The sequence below is a fragment of the Antennarius striatus genome, chromosome 5 (genome assembly GCF_040054535.1).
Source record: "Antennarius striatus isolate MH-2024 chromosome 5, ASM4005453v1, whole genome shotgun sequence".
NCBI classification, from domain to species: domain Eukaryota; kingdom Metazoa; phylum Chordata; class Actinopteri; order Lophiiformes; family Antennariidae; genus Antennarius; species Antennarius striatus.
The window spans coordinates 17914832-17934415 of record NC_090780.1 but is presented as its reverse complement, the minus strand read 5'-3'; the positions used below and the strand labels follow the sequence as shown (position 1 = coordinate 17934415).

The window sequence follows — 19584 nt, the reverse complement described above, 5'->3', positions numbered from 1 at the left end:
AGCGTTTTATTTTATTTTGTCTTTTCATTTAAGTGACTTGGAAAGTGATGAGTTTATGTCCTCAAAAAACAGCTTTTCAAAACCAGTCTTGATCAACAGCAGAAAACCAAATCTTCTACCCATTGATTTGTGCTTCTGATTAGCACAAAGTGTTGTCTCCACACCCGGCGCTCCAAAGAACAAAGTGGTTTACACTGGAAATGGATCTGACGCCTTGCATCAATTATCGACCCAGTACTGGACATTGTCACAGGATACCTCCACCACAGTCTGTTAGCAGTGTGACCAGCCAAAGAGGTGAACCTAACATCTCAGTGAGCCCCACCTCAGCCCTGGAGCTAAATTCCATCACATTTACGGACATTTGATAACTAAATATATCTTCTGATAGCCTGAAAAATTCTGTTATCTGTCTACTTTTTTATGAATGTGGAGGAGAAACAGCTAGAAAACAGCATTTACTGTGAGAAAGGAGAGAACCTTCTTAAATTCAAGGGTATTTTGGAAAGACACAAATTGATTGATATTGTTAGACATACACCCCCCCCCCTCCAAAACACACACACACACTCACACACACACGCAGCAGGTATGCTGCTGCAGAGGACAGCACAATGACCAGTTGACGGACACAATATTATTTGTGGAACAGCTGCCATTCAATCACCCTCTCCTCTCCTCTCCTCCCTCCATCTCGATCCTTTCCGTCACCCGCCCTTATCTGCTGCTGTTCTTGGCAGAGGCGGTGAAAAGCTTCCTGTGTCTATCACTCTTCCTTTTGCCCTTCTCTTCTCTCCGTCAGTGAATCACCGGCTCTCCTTCCATCACACTGGGGCAGGAAAAGGCTCTCTTTTTTTTGTCTTTGTTTTCCTCCTAACAAGTTGTTTTCTCTGACTGTTTCTTCCTCTCATTAACATCATCCCTGGTGTCACTCTTCCTTACATCACCACCTTTCTTGCGTCAAGCCTCCTCCTCACAATGCCACTCTCACCTTCTGAGCACGATCCTTAAAATCCGCTTCCTTCTTTCTGCTTTGGATTCTTATTATTTCTCTCTCTATGATGCTTTATACCCTCCCTCTGCCGTTCTTCATTATCTGTATCTGGTTTATTACGCTGTCTCTCATTTACTTCCTTTTATTCTTCCGTCATGCTCACCCAGTTTTCCCCCTTCTCTCACCACAGTTTTTGTCTCACCTGTATTTTCAATTACTCTCCATCTCTCACCCCTACTTAAACTTAAAATCTCTTTCTCCCTCTCTCTGTCTTTCTCTGGAAAGGGTTTGTATTGATCCAATCACAAACTGAGGTCAGAGGTTCACTAATAAAGCTCAGAAGCGTACAAACATGGGCGCACATAAGCGACAAATATAGCAAAGGCTGTGGTGATGAATGGTGTGTGTGTGTTTGCATGCTTTAATGTGCTCAAACATTTGTGTTTGTAGGAAACCAGCCGCCTTCACATTGGACTCATAAACCTATCATCCTAATGATGACCAGAGGCTACAGATTCCGACCCCGCACCAATATGAACTCCACACAGGGCGCTGACAGAGGGCGCAGTCATCTATCATGGCTGTGTGGCTAACAGCTGTCCACCACTCTGGTACAGGGTCAACCTAAACATATTTACCCTCAACCCCCACATCACACAGCCGTTCCCACAGTCACATGTGATTGTGGGAGGCTGGGGGAATTTAGGGTGGGGTTGAGAGTACAACACCAGTAGTGTCATTGATAGAGAGCCTTCAAGGACAGTTCTTATCTCTTCAGCTTGAGGAATGAAGACGTGGAAGTGGTTTCCTGCAAATTTCATTTTTGCTCAAGTGGAAGCTTGGTGTAAGTTAGCAGGCTAGTAAATGCGTAACGACTAAAGATTAATTAAAGATTCCTTTTGTATCAAGCAGCAAAAACATTCCAGTATTATTATTATGCTTGAATAACTTTGCCTTACTTAAAGCTGCATATCCTGCAGTGTAACCATTGCAGCTACTTTCATTGTTTGGTATGAAAATAAATCCAAGCAAGTTACTGATGGTAAAACATGTCTGTTTACACCACCAGTGTTGACTTGTTATTTCAGGTTTGTAATCTGATCCAGTTTTGTCTATGTTGCAGCTCAACCTAGTGTTTCTGTGAGAATACACTATAAATGTCACTACAGATATATATGCAGCTTACAGATATATTGGTAAAGCTTTAATATCAGCCATTAAACATCAGGCTGTGATCTGTACCTTCAGAGCATTGTATGCTTAATTATGCTGCATAGCATTGGCTCCCTCAATGAAAACCCATGTCACATTTGAGCTCTTTTGGATCACTGACTGAGCTGAAGGTCAGTGGTGGGCGGCTGACAGTGGGTCACCACTAAGGGACAAAGTGGCAGACATCATTAACCCAAGGCTGACCCGTCCAGCCTTGCTGCTGTCACAGGGTCAGCCAATCAGCTTATTTCAAAGACATTACATCATCGCTAGTGACTGAGTTTGTGAGGCTGTTTAAATGGTGATGAATAACTCTCTGGCTTGGGCACTTTAAATGATAACCATCTTTAATGACACAGAAAAAATGCTGTGTTATTGAGGCGCTGTGAGATTAAATATGCTACGCAGTATGTTGCTTTTGGAGTTGAACACATTGTACAATTACACCTCTTTGAAGTTTGACAGTCTTTTGTGGAGCTGGCATGACTTCCATAAGACTCTCCTTTAGCAAAATGCTGACAAAGTTAGCATGTGTCACCACAATGCAGATTTCTACCTGGCTTTTGAACTTCTGTATATAATTTCTGACTGTGCAGCACAAAGAGTTCTAAGATGATACTGTGCTGCATAAAAGGTTGTGTCAAATTCTTTGTCGGACAAATCTGGGATCTTTGTATCAGTATTTGGCAACTGCATCAGTGCACAGCTCTAAATGAAAAATAAAGGTGTGTGTATATATATATATATATATATATATATATATATATATATATATATATATATATATATATATATATATATATATATATATAAAAGTATATATATAAGTATATATATATATATATAAGGCCCTAAGTACAAGGGCAATAGAGGCCAATATCTACCACAGTAGATCTGACCCAAGGTGCAGGCTATGTAAAGAAGCCCCAGAGTCAGTCCAGCATGTGGTAGCAGGGTGTAAGATGCTCGCCAGCTCAGCATACATGGAAAGGCACAACCAAGTAGCTGTGATAGTGTACAGGAACATCTGTACCCGGTATGGACTAGAAGTACCCAAATCCCAATGGGACATACCACCGAAGGTGGTTGAGAACGGCAAGGCTAAGATCCTGTGGGACTTCAGCTTCCAGACCGACAAACAGCTACTGGCCAACAAACCGGACATAGTGGTGATGGACAAAGAGCAGAAGAGAGCAGTGGTGATAGATGTGGCGATTCCAGCTGATGCCAACATCAGGAAGAAGGAACACGAAAAGATTGAGAAATATCAAGGGTTGAAAGAACAGCTGGAACAGATGTGGAAGGTTAAGGTTAATGTGGTCCCCGTGGTAGTAGGAGCACTTGGGGCAGTGACCCCCAAACTGGAAGAGTGGCTCCAGCAGATTCCTGGAACAACATCTGAAGCCTCAGTCCAGAAGAGCGCAGTCCTAGGAACAGCTAAGATACTGCGCAGAACCCTCAGACTCCCAGGCCTCTGGTAGAGGACCCGAGCTTGAGGATGACACACAGATACCACCCCACAAGGGTGAGAGGGTCTTTTTTTTTTTTTTTATATATATATATATATACCTTTATTTTTCATATAAAAAGTGTGTGTGTGTGTGTGTGTGTGTGTGTGTGTGTGTGTGTGTGTGTGTGTGTGTGTGATTGGTCCCTCCAAAGTGTGCAAAAAAATAATGAAGACAACCACTAAAAAAAAGGAGGGGTAACATCTACCGACTGGCAAACAAAAGTAAAATTGTAATCCGCTAGATGCAGCAAAGTGTCGTCCACCTGTGTGTGTATGTGTGTGTGTGTGTGTGTGTATGTGTGTATGTGTGTGTGTGTGTGTGTGTTGAAGACACCTACCGGTTAAAGTGGTGTGCGCTGGCATTTAAATTGAGAGCTTTAAATGGTTCTTGATGGAAGAGCATGGATGGGTGAATTTTAAGAGTGCAGAGGATGGAAGGCAAGTTCACTGAGACAGGTGGTCGACTAATTGTGAGGCGCATTGAGCACTAATACATACATAAGAGGATTCAGGTAGATGCAGTCTGAGAAAAGTGGGTACGCAAAGGGAGACAGAAGAAATGAGGAAAGCAGGTCAGTGAAAATGTGGAGAGAGGAAGTCGAGGCAGCTAGTGTGTGTGCTTTCAGGTCTCTAGAATGCAGATCAGTTTGTAATAAGCCAGTACAGCTCAAACTATGTCCTAGAATGGGGTCAAAAATTATTGGACCGTGGGCCAATTCTAGAATATAAGAATGAATATAACTTAAATGCTTATATACTAAACAGATTTTGCTCGCATGAGCAACCTCTCGGTCCTTTAGTGGCTTTTCTGCTGCAATAAACTACTTTATAACATATGATGATATGTATGCTGTACTAAGTAAGCTGAAGGTAGAGAGAAACATAACGTATGAAAAGCTGACAGTGACAGCAGTCTTGTCAGCTGACATCGACAAAAAAGGTATGCATGCATGTTGTCTAATAGGATCTACGAAGATGGGGAGCCTCAGCATTATGAAGCTACACATGAACATTCTGACATCACAAGCCAATATTGGTGGTAAGAATGCAAAAGAAAAACAAAAAACATTTAAAATCAATGGCTAGCATGAACTATCTACATGAGCCCTTTCTCTTTCCATCTTGGCACAACAATGACCATATGAGTGCTCACTGACAATACAGTCTATTTAAGGAAAACATAAAAAAGCCCTTTATAGTTGTGGAAATTGTAAAGTAGCGTGTGGACACTGCCAAAAACAGTGCTAGATGGAAATGAACAACATAAACTTAGAAAAAACAAAAATATATCCCTTTTAACAGTCACAGCTCAACGCTGTACTTGCATAGCAGTCCATAGATATACTGAGATTACTGATGCCCAACAGTTGGCGTACATCTGATTTTACCGAGCTGAGGGGAGAGATTTCTGTGAAGATATCCTAGGTGTCAGAGAACGTAGAACACACAGGAGGAAAGACATATCTGGCCATAAAAGACATGCTACCACAGAGATGAATCAACCAATGACCACTTATGGTGCTCTCTAAATGATAGGAGTTGTAAAAGGAGCAGATATCCCAGACTTCTCCTAGTATCACTACATTGACCATCAGACCATACTGTGCTCCCCCCAACCCCCACCCTCAGTCAAGTTACATATACAGAGATTAAAACTTGTTTTGGCAGGGCATCTGCAGCATCAACTACTTTGAGAACTCAAAATTTGAGAAAAATTAAAAACTTTTACTTCTGTACTATAATGATAAATGGCTGAGCAAAGGCTTTGGGCAATTAGAAAGGACACATGGGCTTCATGCAAAAGAATAATTATTAGACTGAATATTATGGCCATCCTGGTTGACATTACAACACACTTAGTGCATTTGTAAGATGACACATTTTTCTGTACCTTCAAGAGATTGCTCAGTTTGGCCTAAAGGAGCATTTTATTTTGTTCTCCTTTGAGGATGTTGTGTTTTATGTAATTAAAATTCTTTATTTTTCACTGCAGATTTAGAGGAGTTTTGTGTTCAAATCATCAAAGTTTTATTTTGCAAAAAAGTGAACAGTCATTTCTTCACGCTGGCAACAAACACAAGTTCATGTATAGGAGAAAGGTTGACCTGGATCTTTCACACTTGTTATTGAACACTTCCTTCCAGAATTACATATTGCAGCACAGCACATTATTAGTGTGTGTGCACGAATAGTACTACTCCTGAGTGACATCGCACAAATCCATTAGACTGTGCTAATAATGTCTGCTGTCTGACTCAAAGATCTTGCGTAGAGAAGGAAAATGGACAGAATAAAAATGTAACAGAAGCAAGTTTTTCTCACTACAATTTGTTAATCATAGTATGTCGATGGCGGTGAGCTCCATGTATGAGTAGCTTGAGAGGGTCAGCATTGAATTAGCATGCAAACAAAAATGGCACGGTTGAGAAAAAGATGAGTTTCAGAAAGCCTAGATTCACCGATTTCAAGACTAGGTTGTGAAATTTCAACAAGTGCTGTATGTGTGTACTGTATACCCATGTATCCTCAAGTATTACTGTTAATGCTGTTTATAATTGACTGTATCTAAGAGACCAGCATGTCTTTGAAAAGTAATGTCTGGTTCCTAAAGCACAAACTAATTTAATCCGCATCTGTGTCAGCAACATAAAACAAGTGTGTCTTGAAAGATGAGTAAACTGATTAATTATATGGAAAAGGGCTGTAAAGGGGGTACACACTTAAATAGTCACAAAGAACAGATTTGGGCTTACCGAGTTGATGCAGGCCAGCTCTTTGTTAAGCAGCCAGGGTAAGGAGAGTTTCCCATCTCCCTTGTAGCAGGACTGAATTCTTTCTTTGATCTTCTCTTTTATCCTCCTCAGTGTGAACAAGCATAATGCTGACTCTTTGGGTGGTTTGGCCCGATTTTTCTGACCCTGAGAGAAGACCGTAAAGAGGATGTCTTCATTTTCAGAGATTCCCAGTGAGTTGGCCAGCTGCCGGCCTGGCCGAGCCAAGAAGGCATCCTGCACCAAGCGATACTCGACCCCATCTTTAGTGCAGCCAATGGGGAACTCCACATATGAGTAAAACTTTGGGTCATCCACACAAAGGCGGACAATTTTGGAGGTGAAGAATTGCTCTCCACTGGCATCAGGTGAAGTCAACTGGGTATCCAGCTGCATTGTTAGATAGTAGACAAATTGTTCACTGCTGAAACTGTAAACGTAATAGATGTCAAAAGCAGGGAACTTGGACAATGTGTCTGAGGGGATCTTCAGCTGAGAAGAGACAAATTCATCTTGGTAAACAAAGCTGAACATGTCGGCATTTTCTTCATTCTCCATGAGCTTGCGGCTGGACAATGTGGGGAAGTACTCAGACTTGCCATCAATGGGAGTTCCAATGAATAGCTTACTGGTCAGACTATGAGGGGAGCTGATGATAACTCCAGACATGGTGCCTGACTCTGCCACACTGGAGAGGTAGTGTTCCTTGCGGTGATGTGGTTCGCCAAGTTTAAAGAGGTCATCCAAACGTAGGAACTGGCAAATACCCTGCGAAGTGCTGCCACAGGCAATGAGGCGGTTCCGTGCCTCATCTAAGAGAAGGAGTTTGTTCACATTGGGGGTTTGGGACAAATCATAAGGGCATGACTGTACACTTGGTGGAGGGTAACACTTCTCATTGTCCACCACCGGACCAGTCATGTGGCTGCGCAGTTTTGTCAGATTGCTGGACAGCTTAAAAATCCAGTTGACTGCTCCCACATAGACTTCACCAGTTTTGTTGTGTATGGCCAAATGCGTTAGTCCCCACTCAGAGGGGGCAAACTTTTTGAAGAGTGGGGGTTGGCCTTCAGAGAAGGATGAGCTCATGATAAGCATAAGCCCCAAAAGAAGAAAAAAGTTCCCCTGGCCAGGGATTGACCACGCTAGGGAACACATTCTGGACTGTCTAAAGGCAAGACTTTGGGGTTAGGGAAGAAGAAGAGAGGAGGAGAAGAACGAGGAATAAAACCTCTGGTATCAAGTCAAAGGTCAGAACTTTCTTTTGTTTCTGATCTTCTGTCGAGGAATAAGAAAAGGAGATAAAAGGAGAAAAAGCAAAACTTCTATTGACTGGCTGCGATGTTCCTCGTGTTGCAAGCCGTCTTCAGGAAGGCCATGGAAAAGATGGGAGCCCTGTAAGGCAGAGAAGAAAAACATTGTTAGTGACCAAGAAACAATTGTTATTAATTACGCATCAAGAAGGCCGAGACGCCAAAAAGGATCAAATATTGCACAGCCAAAATTAGAAGACGTTAAGGCTGACATTTGCCCCATTGATAATTAATTATATCAAATCAAGTCTGGAAGACAAATGTGTGTCTGCATCTGATTATGAGGCAGGATAGCAGGGGAAGGAATGAGCCAATTATTAAAAGCTCTGTTCACATTATATCAGTGTAGCTAGAATGAGTTATAGACTCATCACACTGAACTCTTTCAATTTTTATAGTGTGTGTGTGTGTGTGTGTGTGTGTGTGTGTGTGTGTGTGTGTGTGTGTGTGTGTGTGTGTGTGTGTGTGTGTGTGTGTGTGTGTTTGTGTGTGTGTGCGTGCATGTGTGTGTGCATGCGTGTGTGGGCACTATTACATGAACACAACGCAATTTAAACCAGGTCTGCTAGAAAGTTTTCCTTTCTTAAGTATCCACTAACACCTTATTGTAATTATGCCTGCAGTTTTGGCAACCATTTGTCGTCATCAGTCTCCTGTGGCAGCACAACAGGCTGTCAAACACATGCACTGCCTCCCCTCAGGGAGATAAAATTATATTATACAGGGCAAGAGCAAGAAAAACTTCTGTGAATGAAATGTGTTCGGATGTTAGGAGGGAAAAATGGAGAGAAAAACGACTCAGGTATACACACTTTTTGGAGTACACAGTACAGAAACACATGTCTAGTATCAAGAGCCATTTGATACCCAATTCATTTTTTAAAAATCTGTTTATTTAAACTGTGTTTCTTTCCTGGATGAAGTAAAAGTATATTTACTGTGAAAACATTAAGCCACTTTGTTTTCATTTTGTTCTGATTTATTTTTCAACTCCACTACTTAGATATTGAATCATATGATCCATTAAATCTGTCTGACAACTTTTCAGATTACAATATTTCACACCATGCTGACATCCGAAAAAGTGATGATATTTCAGTGTTTGGGATCAAGCAAAGATTGAAGAGTTCATTAATATGTAGAGAAAATGTTCCTACTTTAAAAGCCATCTTGGATAAGGTGAATATTCCCTGCCAAATGCCTTTTTTTTTTTAGCTAATTGGTTTTATGCCATGCATTATGCACTAACTATACAAGGACGAATATAACCTCACCAGAAAGGAATTTAAATCCTTCATGGATATGCATGTTCAATTTACAGCACAATTAACATTTCATTAATGATGAAATGTCTTACACAATCCAACCCTCTTCAAACAGCCAATTCTGCCTCAAATATCTCACTCACACACACACACACACACACACACACACACACACACACACACACACACACACACACACACACACACGACACTACATATGTGTGTGACACACAATCTTTGTCAAATCATTGACTGTTGTAAAGTCCTGTCATCAGTGCCTGTGACAACGTCCCTTCACGATCAAAGCCACAAGGTGTTTCTTTTTCCCATACTGATGTTTTTTAGTCCTCAGTAACTAGACACTAACCACATTTCAGCCCATGTGGCTCTACTTCCTTCCTCACCTACACCATTACCCTCTCACACCAGTTAGGTCCAATAAATCAAACAGAGGCTTTACCAACCCTACATTTTATGCATTAATTACCTTTTCATTTTCACAAAAACACATTTTGCATTTTGCAAAGGAAACCTGATACGTCTCAACAATACTGAACACAAACTTCACAGGGAGTATATAAAAAGAGCAGGAGCAATATAATTTACATGATTGAGGTTTCACCGGCAAAGGACAGAAAGGAGAAGAACAGAAATGAAAAGGGATGTTATTTTCTCTCCTGCTCTCCCCCCAATGACAAGACGATGATATAAAGCATGCCTGGCCTTCCATGCATGCTGATGTTTGGAAGGCCATTCATGTTCCTGCAATATTATAACATTTATTTTCAAGTAAATACTGATACAACACAAAATGCAACACATCCAGGGATCCCTTAAATTCACCTTGACAGTCAAAGTGTCTGTTCAAAAGGCTGTTTAATGACCACATCAAATCATAAAAGAAGAAGGTTATTATACGGTGACGAGGAGGTTGGGAAAACAAGAGGGCAAACTCACAAGATGAGGATACAAAGGGGGAGAGGAATGTGGATTTTTCCTTTGAATTTCTATTTATCTTATCAGCTTTCCACCTCTTTCGCCCGTGTGGTCAACCATTATCAGGATATACATGGGTCAGAGAGGATAGTCAATTTAACCAGCCATGATAGAGAGAGAGAGAGAGAGAGAGAGAGAGACAGAGAGAGAGACAGAGACAGAGAGAGAGACAGAGACAGAGAGAGACAGACAGAGACAGAGAGAGAGACAGAGACAGACAGAGACAGAGACACAGAGAGAGACAGAGAGAGAGAGAGAGAGAGAGAGAGAGAGAGAGAGTGTGTGTGTGTGTGTGTGTGTGTCGGGGGGGGGGTTACTGAAAAAATAAAACACCTCAGTAAGAGGAGTTATCAAATTCCACATCAAAGTCTGTCAATCCTGTTGCAAACCATTGTGAGAAAAAAAAGGTGGATTGAAGAGGCCAGATGAGAAACTAGTGTTCATGGAATGGCAAACCTTAGCTCAGAGCGAGGCAGCTTCAGGGACAGGGGGTGTCATCCAATTTCCACAAACAAAAAGTCGGGGGAAGACAAATGTGTGGGAAGGAAAATAAAACAAGGTGAGAAAGACAGCAGGAAAAAGAAAGAATGTGGGAGGAAGAAACGAGAGGAACTGCAGGGAAAGACAGAGCCGAGTAGGGAGGAAGGAGGACGTCTGATGCACTTTACTCAGAGCCCTTCCAGCAGTAGAAAAGAGCTGAGGCGTGCCATGGATCGAGACACCTAAGGGGCCACAGATAGACCCAGATAGTTACCATCCAGTCTATAAAAAAGATTGATAGTCGCCCAACACAACATTAATTCATTTGTTTTGTGGAGCCATTTAATTCCTTCCTCTGTGACCAATTTGTGTGTTCAAACCGGACTAGCCGAAGGCGTCATGACGTCACACCAGTTTGTGTTTCACAAAAAGCAGTCACCCTAGAAGCCCACTGAGTCATATTACCCCTACCTGATTTAAAGTGGAAAAAAGGACTGAGACGGTCAGTGGCTGAACAAGAGAGAGGGTCTGACAAAGAAGTAGAGAGAATGAGAAGCCGGCCCATCACCACGTCTGTCTACCCTCATGAATTTGGCTTTCTAGGGAGCCTGAGTCTGGATGGCTCCACCGCTTTGATTGCCCTCTCCTCTTGTTTGACATGGTGGACCCATTTCTCATCTAGGGCATCAAATTGCAGGAGAAATCACTCAGTATCTGCTGCAAAACTCGCAAGATTGTCCCCTGAAATGTTCTGTTCAATCTGCTTGTTATCAGCCCCAAGAGATTTCTGAACCCAGCAAACTGGCACCCTTGTCATTTGCTGAGGATAACTGCCATGGACACGGTCCTGAACATACCCAGTTTATAATGATGAACCATTGTGTTAATAATTAAACTGCCAAGATTGTGTCATAGCCAAACGTTACTTTTCAGAATGATCATCCACAGAATAAAGGAAGATGCATGGAGTAAAAGTCCTATAATTCATCTCCTTCCACATTTGGTCTTGAACTTTTCACTGACTTCATTAATTTAGCTACTACTTGAATGAATCACACAACTTTCGGATTGCTTGCCACCCATTCTGGTAATAACAAGATGATCAACACCTACACTTTAACAGTAGGTTGGTGCACTGTAGAGTTAACCAAACCTATAGGTTGAACTCCAGAACTAACAGGAGAGAAGGCAGATGGAGAAAAGAACCAACTTATCTTCCGTCACACCATGGCAGACATGCCCAGCAGCTGAGGACATAGTCAATCGCTCATCTTCTTACACACATCCACCTTTTTCCTCTAACTTTTCCTATTTTCTCTCACCCGTCTTATCCTCCTCTCCCCGAACCCTCTTCAATTTCAATCTCCTTCAGAGCTAAAGTGAAATAGTGGAAGTGCTGGAACAAGGTTGTATGCCATATCTGGCACCATCAAGGAAAAACATGTCAATCATTTTGGGCTGGAGCGTGACTAGGGCTTTGGGAATGGGCAGTCGCCATATCCAGAGAGCTGAGGCTGTTATCACATCAGGGAAACGCATTAGAGAGGACGGGCTGTAAGGTGCCAAGTTGATTGAATTTGATATCTGGACGTCCTATCAGTCGACAGGACTGTACTGCATCCCTATGGACACCATGAATTAGATTGAGGGACCGAAATGAAAGTAGAAGACAAGGTAGAGAGGGAGAACCTGGGAAAGACGGGGGTTCACTTCATTTTGTTTATTTAGCTTAAGAGATGGAGGGACGTTGTGCGCTGTTATAGCGTGAGAAAAATCCAGAGGTTAGTGAAGTGGCAAGCTGTTGGTGACTTGTGCACTGAGCTGAGTGGAATCAACTCTTCTTCTCTCACCCTCTTCCTCAAAGCAGCTAAACCTGTCCATTCGGATAATGGATGCTGTTCAGCCCCAGAGCTGTGCCAATTTATTGCCGGTGGCATATCAATTACAGCACTCTCAACTGGAGGAGAGAAAGAGCAGGAGAAGGTGGCAAGAGAGGGATAATGATTAGGAAGGAAGAAGAGTTGCACTCAGACAAATACTCAGCTCTCTGCGCTACATCGCAACATGTGGGCCCCATCTGGGGTGGGGGGGACAGGAAGGCCTTGGGGTTTAAGAAGAAGAAAAAACAAAATCAGGGAGATGGATGGCTCCAAAAATGACTGCATATTCTCAAAATAGGCATACTGTCACATGAGGAAAAAGTCCATTGTTGAATTATGAAGCAGATTGTTAAAAAAGACACATTTAGTGCACTTCAATGTAAACACACAAAGTGTATATCCCCCCCCCCCTCGTCCATATATTTATGGTAAGTATAAACACACAAATGCAAGAAAAACTGGGGGAAAATGCCTTATTGCATCTCCTCCTTCAGAAAATACACACTCCGAAGACTAGAGGGAAGGAGAGGGAGGTGGGTAAAGGATAGAACAGCAGGGAGAAGCGGCAGGAAGTGAGTGGTGGGATGGTGGTAGTGGGGGGCAGGGTGGTTAGAGAGAAGGGTAAAATACAGGGGGAGCTATGCCCTGAAGCCTTAATCCTCTCCCTAGGTCTGCCTAATCTCACCACCACTATCTGCATATGGAAAGAAAGGATTACCATCCCCCCAACACATAGACAGAGGAATGGTTGACAGTCCCTAGACAAACACAATGTGTATACAGTCTGTGCAACTGGAGATACAACAGGTAGGATGTAATGTACTCTCGTGGCTTTAATACAAAGACAGGATGGACTGGTGCTGTAGGTAGGCGTCGTGCAGCAAAGTTAGCCCACTATGGCATATGTTCCAATCAGAGGACATCTGAGGGTGGAGGCCGTCCTTTACATGCACTGAAAACTCAAATCTCAACACAACAACAAAACAATCACTCTGTCACTCGAGGATTATCAAACAATGTTGACATTATTGGAATAATTCAGTAGAGTACTATGAGAAAAAAAATCTCTGTCCATCTGTCACTGTCCATGGAAATGTATTCATGAAATCCTTCTTTATCAATAACAGTGGAATGACATCAGAATGGCTTAATAACCGAGTACAGACAATCTTTCTAGGATGTTCTGAGGGATATTAAAATTGATCTGATAGATAATATTAATTTTATAACATCACTACTTTATTTGAAAAAACTAATTCAAGGATCAAATGGATTTAATAGTGCCAAATACTCTCACGTCACTTCATGTCTGAGCTAAGACAAATCACAGTGGAGGTGAGACGGATTTCCATGAGGTCAGACAACAAAGCCGTTTTATGTATTGTGGCATCTTCTATCATTTCCTTCTTGCCTTGGCTGAGGGAACAAGCTGACTGGCAAGTCTTGAGGTTTATAAAAAGCCCTTATGAGTTCTGTTTTAGTGCCGGCATAAATCAGTTTAGTGGAGGACAAGCAGTGGTGCACTCTCTCTCTCTCCCTCTCTGTGTGTCAGGTGGCCTGCCAAAACAAAGGCCATATTCCTGTCTACAATTGTGCGTGCATGCGTGCGTGCGTGCGTGTGTGGGTGTGTGTGTGTGTGGGTGTGTGTGTGTGTGTGTGTGTGTGTGTGTGTGTGTGTGTGTGTGCGTGCATGCCTGCGTATGTGGGTGGGTGTGTGCGTGTGTGCGTGTTTGTGTGTGTGTGCTCCTGTCTTTGAAGCACAATGCTGGGCTACGTTTCAAGCCATCAGCTGATGAACCTGATTCAGACCCATCTACTGGCTCCCTTTAGGAGTGACAGAGACACACTGGACTTAAAATCTTATCTTAATCAATGTACACCATTTTTTATTCATGTGTTAGCCTAGAAGAACTTCTTTACTCTTGATGCATTACAAGGTACACATTTCTGCTTTGAGAAAAACTGGAATCTGAAGATTGTAAACTTTTTTGTGACATAATACCAAGGTCATAAAACATAGTAATAAACAATCACACTGTAGTCTGTCTTTACCCTGCTAATCTCTAATATCTGACTGATGACACTTATCTCAGTGTCCTCCACTTTGCTTTTCTGGACTTGAATCCATGGCATTCTTGGCCTGCACAAGAATGATGGCAGAAACTGTCAGGAGATCTACTGTATTTGTACATTCAAGAACTGAAGTGGAAAGAAGTACTGGTTCTTGCCAAAAGTAACTGGTTCTCTGTGCCGGGTGGATAACTGTGTGTCTCTGTGTGTGACAGCTGCTACTCTGACTGTAGATTTACTATGGACACTCCATCATACAAATTCCTTTCCTCGCTTCCTGAAGCAATAAAGACAGTTGTTTTCAGAGGTAATGGAATTACACACTAATAGACTTTAATTCACACACCCATGCCTGTGCGGGTTCTTTCTGGGTTCTCCAGCTTCCTCCCAACTCCAAAAACATGCAATTTAGGTGAATTAGTTGGTTCTAAATTGCCCGTAGGTGTGAGAGTGTGCGTGAATGGTCGTTTGCATTTCATGTGGCTCCACAATGCACCGGCAATGCATCTGGAGCAAACCAGAAACCTGCCTGTAATCAGCTAGAATAGGCTCCAGCAAGCCTATGACCTGGAAAGTGGAAGGACCGACTGTAGATGAGACGATCACGGTCAATAGAGAACGACTAAAGCTGAATTCTAATCTAATTTGTTGCTTAAATATCGAGCATTGTGTTAGCATGTACACACAAGTCAAACGGTGGGTTAAAAACAATTGCAAATTCCAAAAAAAAGCACAAAGACACAATTATCCATTCCTCTGAATGGGAAAGTGACTTTTCACTGGTGCTGCACTTCGATCACCTGCTGAGAAATGTGAGCTAGTTGGACAGTTAGCAGCAATGTGTCCGATCCAAGAAAGTTTGTTTTTATATAAATGGATATTTTTTGACATGTGAACACAAATTATGTTGTGGATATGCAACACTATCACCCAGTGTGAAACCTATTCCAGAGCCTCCAAACCATGCAGCCCACCTCACCAGCATTCCATCTTCATCTTGCCCAGTCTTCAATGCGTCTTTGTGAGTAACACTTTCTGTACACTCCATTTCAAGACATTCATTTGTGCTTATCACAAAACATTTTACATTTCTGAATAAATGTTTCTTGTTCCTGTTCCTCCTATCTGGGGTTAAATTCCAGGGAGTGCGTCGTTCCAGCTCCATACCAGAAAAAAACCGTCATGTAAAACCTGTCCACCTTTCAAAGGGAACATAAAAACAGTCTAATGCAAAACAAATCCTATGTGCAGCGGGTGTAGACGTGTGTCGGTGTGAAGGTGGGAGGGTAGGTGATATGTAGGTCAGTGTGTTCACTATGAGTCACAAATGTAAGAGTAACGCTTCAGTACGTCATCAGTGGTTCAACAAAGCATGAGAGGAATGAGGTTTCAGTTCGGCTTTTGGAGAATATAAAGGTTGAACAGTCAAAGTAGGTTGTTAACTCAAACTAGTGCCTCAGTATGGAGGTACACGACATCCCTGCATGCCATGGATCAATTTTACTTTTCTATGTTAAGCAACATTAAACATTTAAAAATGAAACATACAAATATGTATGACATTCATACGAATCAAAAATGTGAAATCTGTAATGAGAAGAGCAACAAAGGAGCACTTCAGTGTGATGACTTTCTCAATCATAAAGCTTTCTGGGTCTCTCAGTGATACTGGTTACAGTATTATCAACAGAAAGACATGCTGGTAAAAATAAGCAACAAAACCACAAATTTGTCAATTTCGGATTTTAGAGAATCTTAGTGTGCACAGACACAGAACTCTTCAGAGTGACGGTTACAGGACTTTCCCAGATTCTTTTGCAGTCTTTTGTTTATTGAGCAGAAACAATCACAAGAAGCACCACGTGTTCTGAAACACACCAACTCTTCTGCATTGCCAAAGAAAACAAACAGCATGCTAAAGCACATTCATACAGTTATTTAAGGAAACACCACCAAGGAAAGTGGATGGAGCAAGGCATCGTCTGGGTCAACCACAAGCCGAACATGTATGTACATGTCATGAATCAACACGTTGAGTAATACCAGTCACAATGAAGGCCGACCACACACACAGACACACATTCTTGTGGTTTTTTTCAACAGGTGTTAACACCACTGATCAAGCTGCGGTTTGAGCATTCAAAATGGGCGCAGGTTGTACAGGTGTTGATGTCTTGAAGCCGCCGGTAAGGACAGGTTCAACCAGTGGACTGAGTGAAACGGTAAGCTAACATCAAGAATATCATGTGACCACGCTACACCATCGACACGTTGTAGGAGCAGCACATTGTGGAGGAGTGGGCTGATATAGTGAATGTTATTTAACTCACTTATCTGTTACCTAAGTTATGTAACGTAGTGTCTGGTTCTCATGGGAACATATATTTATTAAGAAGTGACGATGAATTGACGATGAAAATGTGATTTTAATAAAGTTCATCCAGCCATTCACAATTTATTCTGAGCTTTCTCTAATAGCATAAAACAATGCATTCCTTTATGCTGCTTATAGTTTTCCTGAGTTCACTATAATGGAATGTGGCCCGCTCTGCTTGCAGCAAGTTATTACCCATCAGCTACAGTTCCCTTGTCCTTTTGTCTTCTTTGCTCCTTCCATTTATGAGCTTGATTGACCCTTCCCTCTATGACTGCTGGAGTGGGCTTGTGTGGAACCCGCCTGTAAAAACTTTCTGGAGTGTTGACTGTTGTACGAATGGGCAAGCGACTATAAATCCCCTCTCTGTGGATTTGAGTGCGGAGTTGTTCATAGTGGCATCGAATGGAAGAGCAGCTTCAAGGAGAAAGGTATTAAAATAAATTGCCTTTTCTTTTAATGGCACCATAAAGGCAGTGCCCACGCCACCCGTCCCCAGGGTTGAGAGGCCTGGACATCATCTACAGAAGAAACTAGTTCACAGTCCACAAACACCCATCCACAGTGTCCATGTGTGAGAGCCAAGAGGAGTGAGGCAATGCTTGGATGAGGTGCTATCTGGACATGGAAAACCTTTATATGTATTTTTATATTTGATATAATAATTTACATAATTTTTGTTGTTTGTCTGGTGTACTGTCGGTGATACTAAATGGAAAGATTAGATAAAAAGGTTCCCATCCAGAGTCCTGGTCTGAACAATATGCTTCTTATGATTTATGACAGCAAACTAGAGATAGTTGCAGCTAATGAGCAAACATGTCAAACTGCTCATATCACCTCAATCAAATATGTACCGATGTCTTTTTGAAACTTAGGATCTGTGACAGCCTGAGGGTCGAGAAAAATGCTGTGAAAAGTGTATAGATCAGTGTGCCCCTGGCTCTCAGCCAACTGTCTGTTCTTTTGTTTGTTTGTTGACAGCAAGAATGCAATGAAATATGCATAGCAGTCTCAGCCAGAATCTCTTTTATTCCACTGTTGAGATTACATCATAAAAACAGAAACATTTTGACCTGAGCGCTGGGAAGATTGACACAAATCCAAACCTACCTCGTATTTTCTCAGCTGTGAGTTCTACTGGTGCCCTAACGTGATATGACGCTTATTAGATTTGTTTGAAACACAAAGACAGCTGACCTTCTGCTCAACATTGTCTCTTACAATCTGAAAAATTGTATTATCCAGTACAATTTTAAACAGATGTTCTCATTTGCTGTGACAGTACACAAGCAAAAGCACTCATAGGCACATTAACAAGCAAGTATCTGGACTGGTTCACTATTAACTGATGCCGTTCCGTGATCCATCTTTGTCCATTAAGGCCCATATTGTTTCCGGATGTGTGCTGTTAAGGAGTATTATTAACCATATCACTGGCTATGACCGCACAGATTCATCCTATGCTTTAACTGCTTTAAGACAGGCTTGTGGCTTGTGTCACATGGTGTTTGGCTGATTCCTACCCTCAGACGGGTCACAAGACAGCAGATCCAGATGTCTCTGCTTGGAAGAATGTGGGTTGAACTCCTTCCAAAAACAGAGTGGTACTGTAAGGGCGCAGACAGCAGTCTGTTCATTCGTAGGTGATTTGACAATAAACAAGCTCTTGCTAAGTTCTGATTTATTGTATAGTTCAATCCATAGAATATGGATATATATATATTAGAAGGATGCTGAGTTTTGAACTACCAGGCAGGAGGCCTAGAGGAAGACCAAAGAGGAGGTTTATGGATGTAATGAGGGAAGACATGAAGGTAGTTGGTGTGAGAGAAGAGAATTCAAAGGACAGGGCTAGATGGAGGAAATTGATTCGCTGTGGCGACCCCTGAAGGGAAAAGCCGAAAGGAAAAGAAGAAAAAGAAGAAGATACCACTGTAAATGCATCATATACAGTGGTACCTCTACTTACAAAATTAATTGGTTCCGGAAGAAATTACGTAAGTGGAAAATTACGTAAGTAGAGACGCGTTTTCCATGCAAATGCCTTAATCCGTTCCTAGTCCACAAAAATTCCAACATGTTTTAAAAAGCATAAAACTGCATCAAAACATGGAACAAATACATGTTGCGATTAGATTATTACACAATAAATGAAAGTTGTGCATAACGTAAAAAAACAAAGAATAGAGTAAAGAATAATAATGACAGTCATTTACATTTTAACAGCTGTCCCCATTATTTTTTGCTCTCTTTGGTTCATGCGCTCCTATCTCACCATGCCGAACAACAGAGTGAATTCCAATCCTCCTTTTGAACTTCTCCAACCACCCACGCAATGCCTTAAACTCCTTAAACTTCTTTTTGTTTTAATAACGTGTCGATTGTAGATTTTTGGCCATATTCTTTGGCGAGATCAACCAAACGCATCCCTTTCTCATGCTCTTCTATTATCTCTTGCTTTGGTTGTATGGACAAAAACACTCTTTTCCTCTTTTCTTTTCTTTTCCTCTTTTCTCCGTCACTTTCTTGGGGTCCATAGCGAATACGTACTGACAAAGTTATTATATTTGCGCAAAACTATCAGACTACCTCACGGGTCGAGTGCCGAATGCCAAGACACTCCATAAGCACCGTTCTAGTTCCACACAGAGATGGAGTGGCATCCCTCTTAGCCAATGGGATGCCAAGAAGATACGTAATGGGTAATAGCCAATGG

At 41.9% G+C, this 19584-nt stretch overlaps 1 protein-coding gene across 2 annotated transcripts in view; it reads right to left on the bottom strand.

Moving 5' to 3' along the window:
• Positions 1 to 19584, bottom strand: part of plxna1b (plexin A1b) — a 178073-nt gene that overhangs the window by 133164 nt on the left and 25325 nt on the right. For both annotated transcript variants that reach the window (XM_068314660.1, XM_068314661.1), the window contains exon 2: positions 6470 to 7882. In XM_068314660.1, the coding sequence (XP_068170761.1) occupies positions 6470 to 7645 (1176 nt within the window). In that variant the 5' untranslated portion in view covers positions 7646 to 7882. The remainder of the gene's footprint in view (positions 1 to 6469; positions 7883 to 19584) is intronic.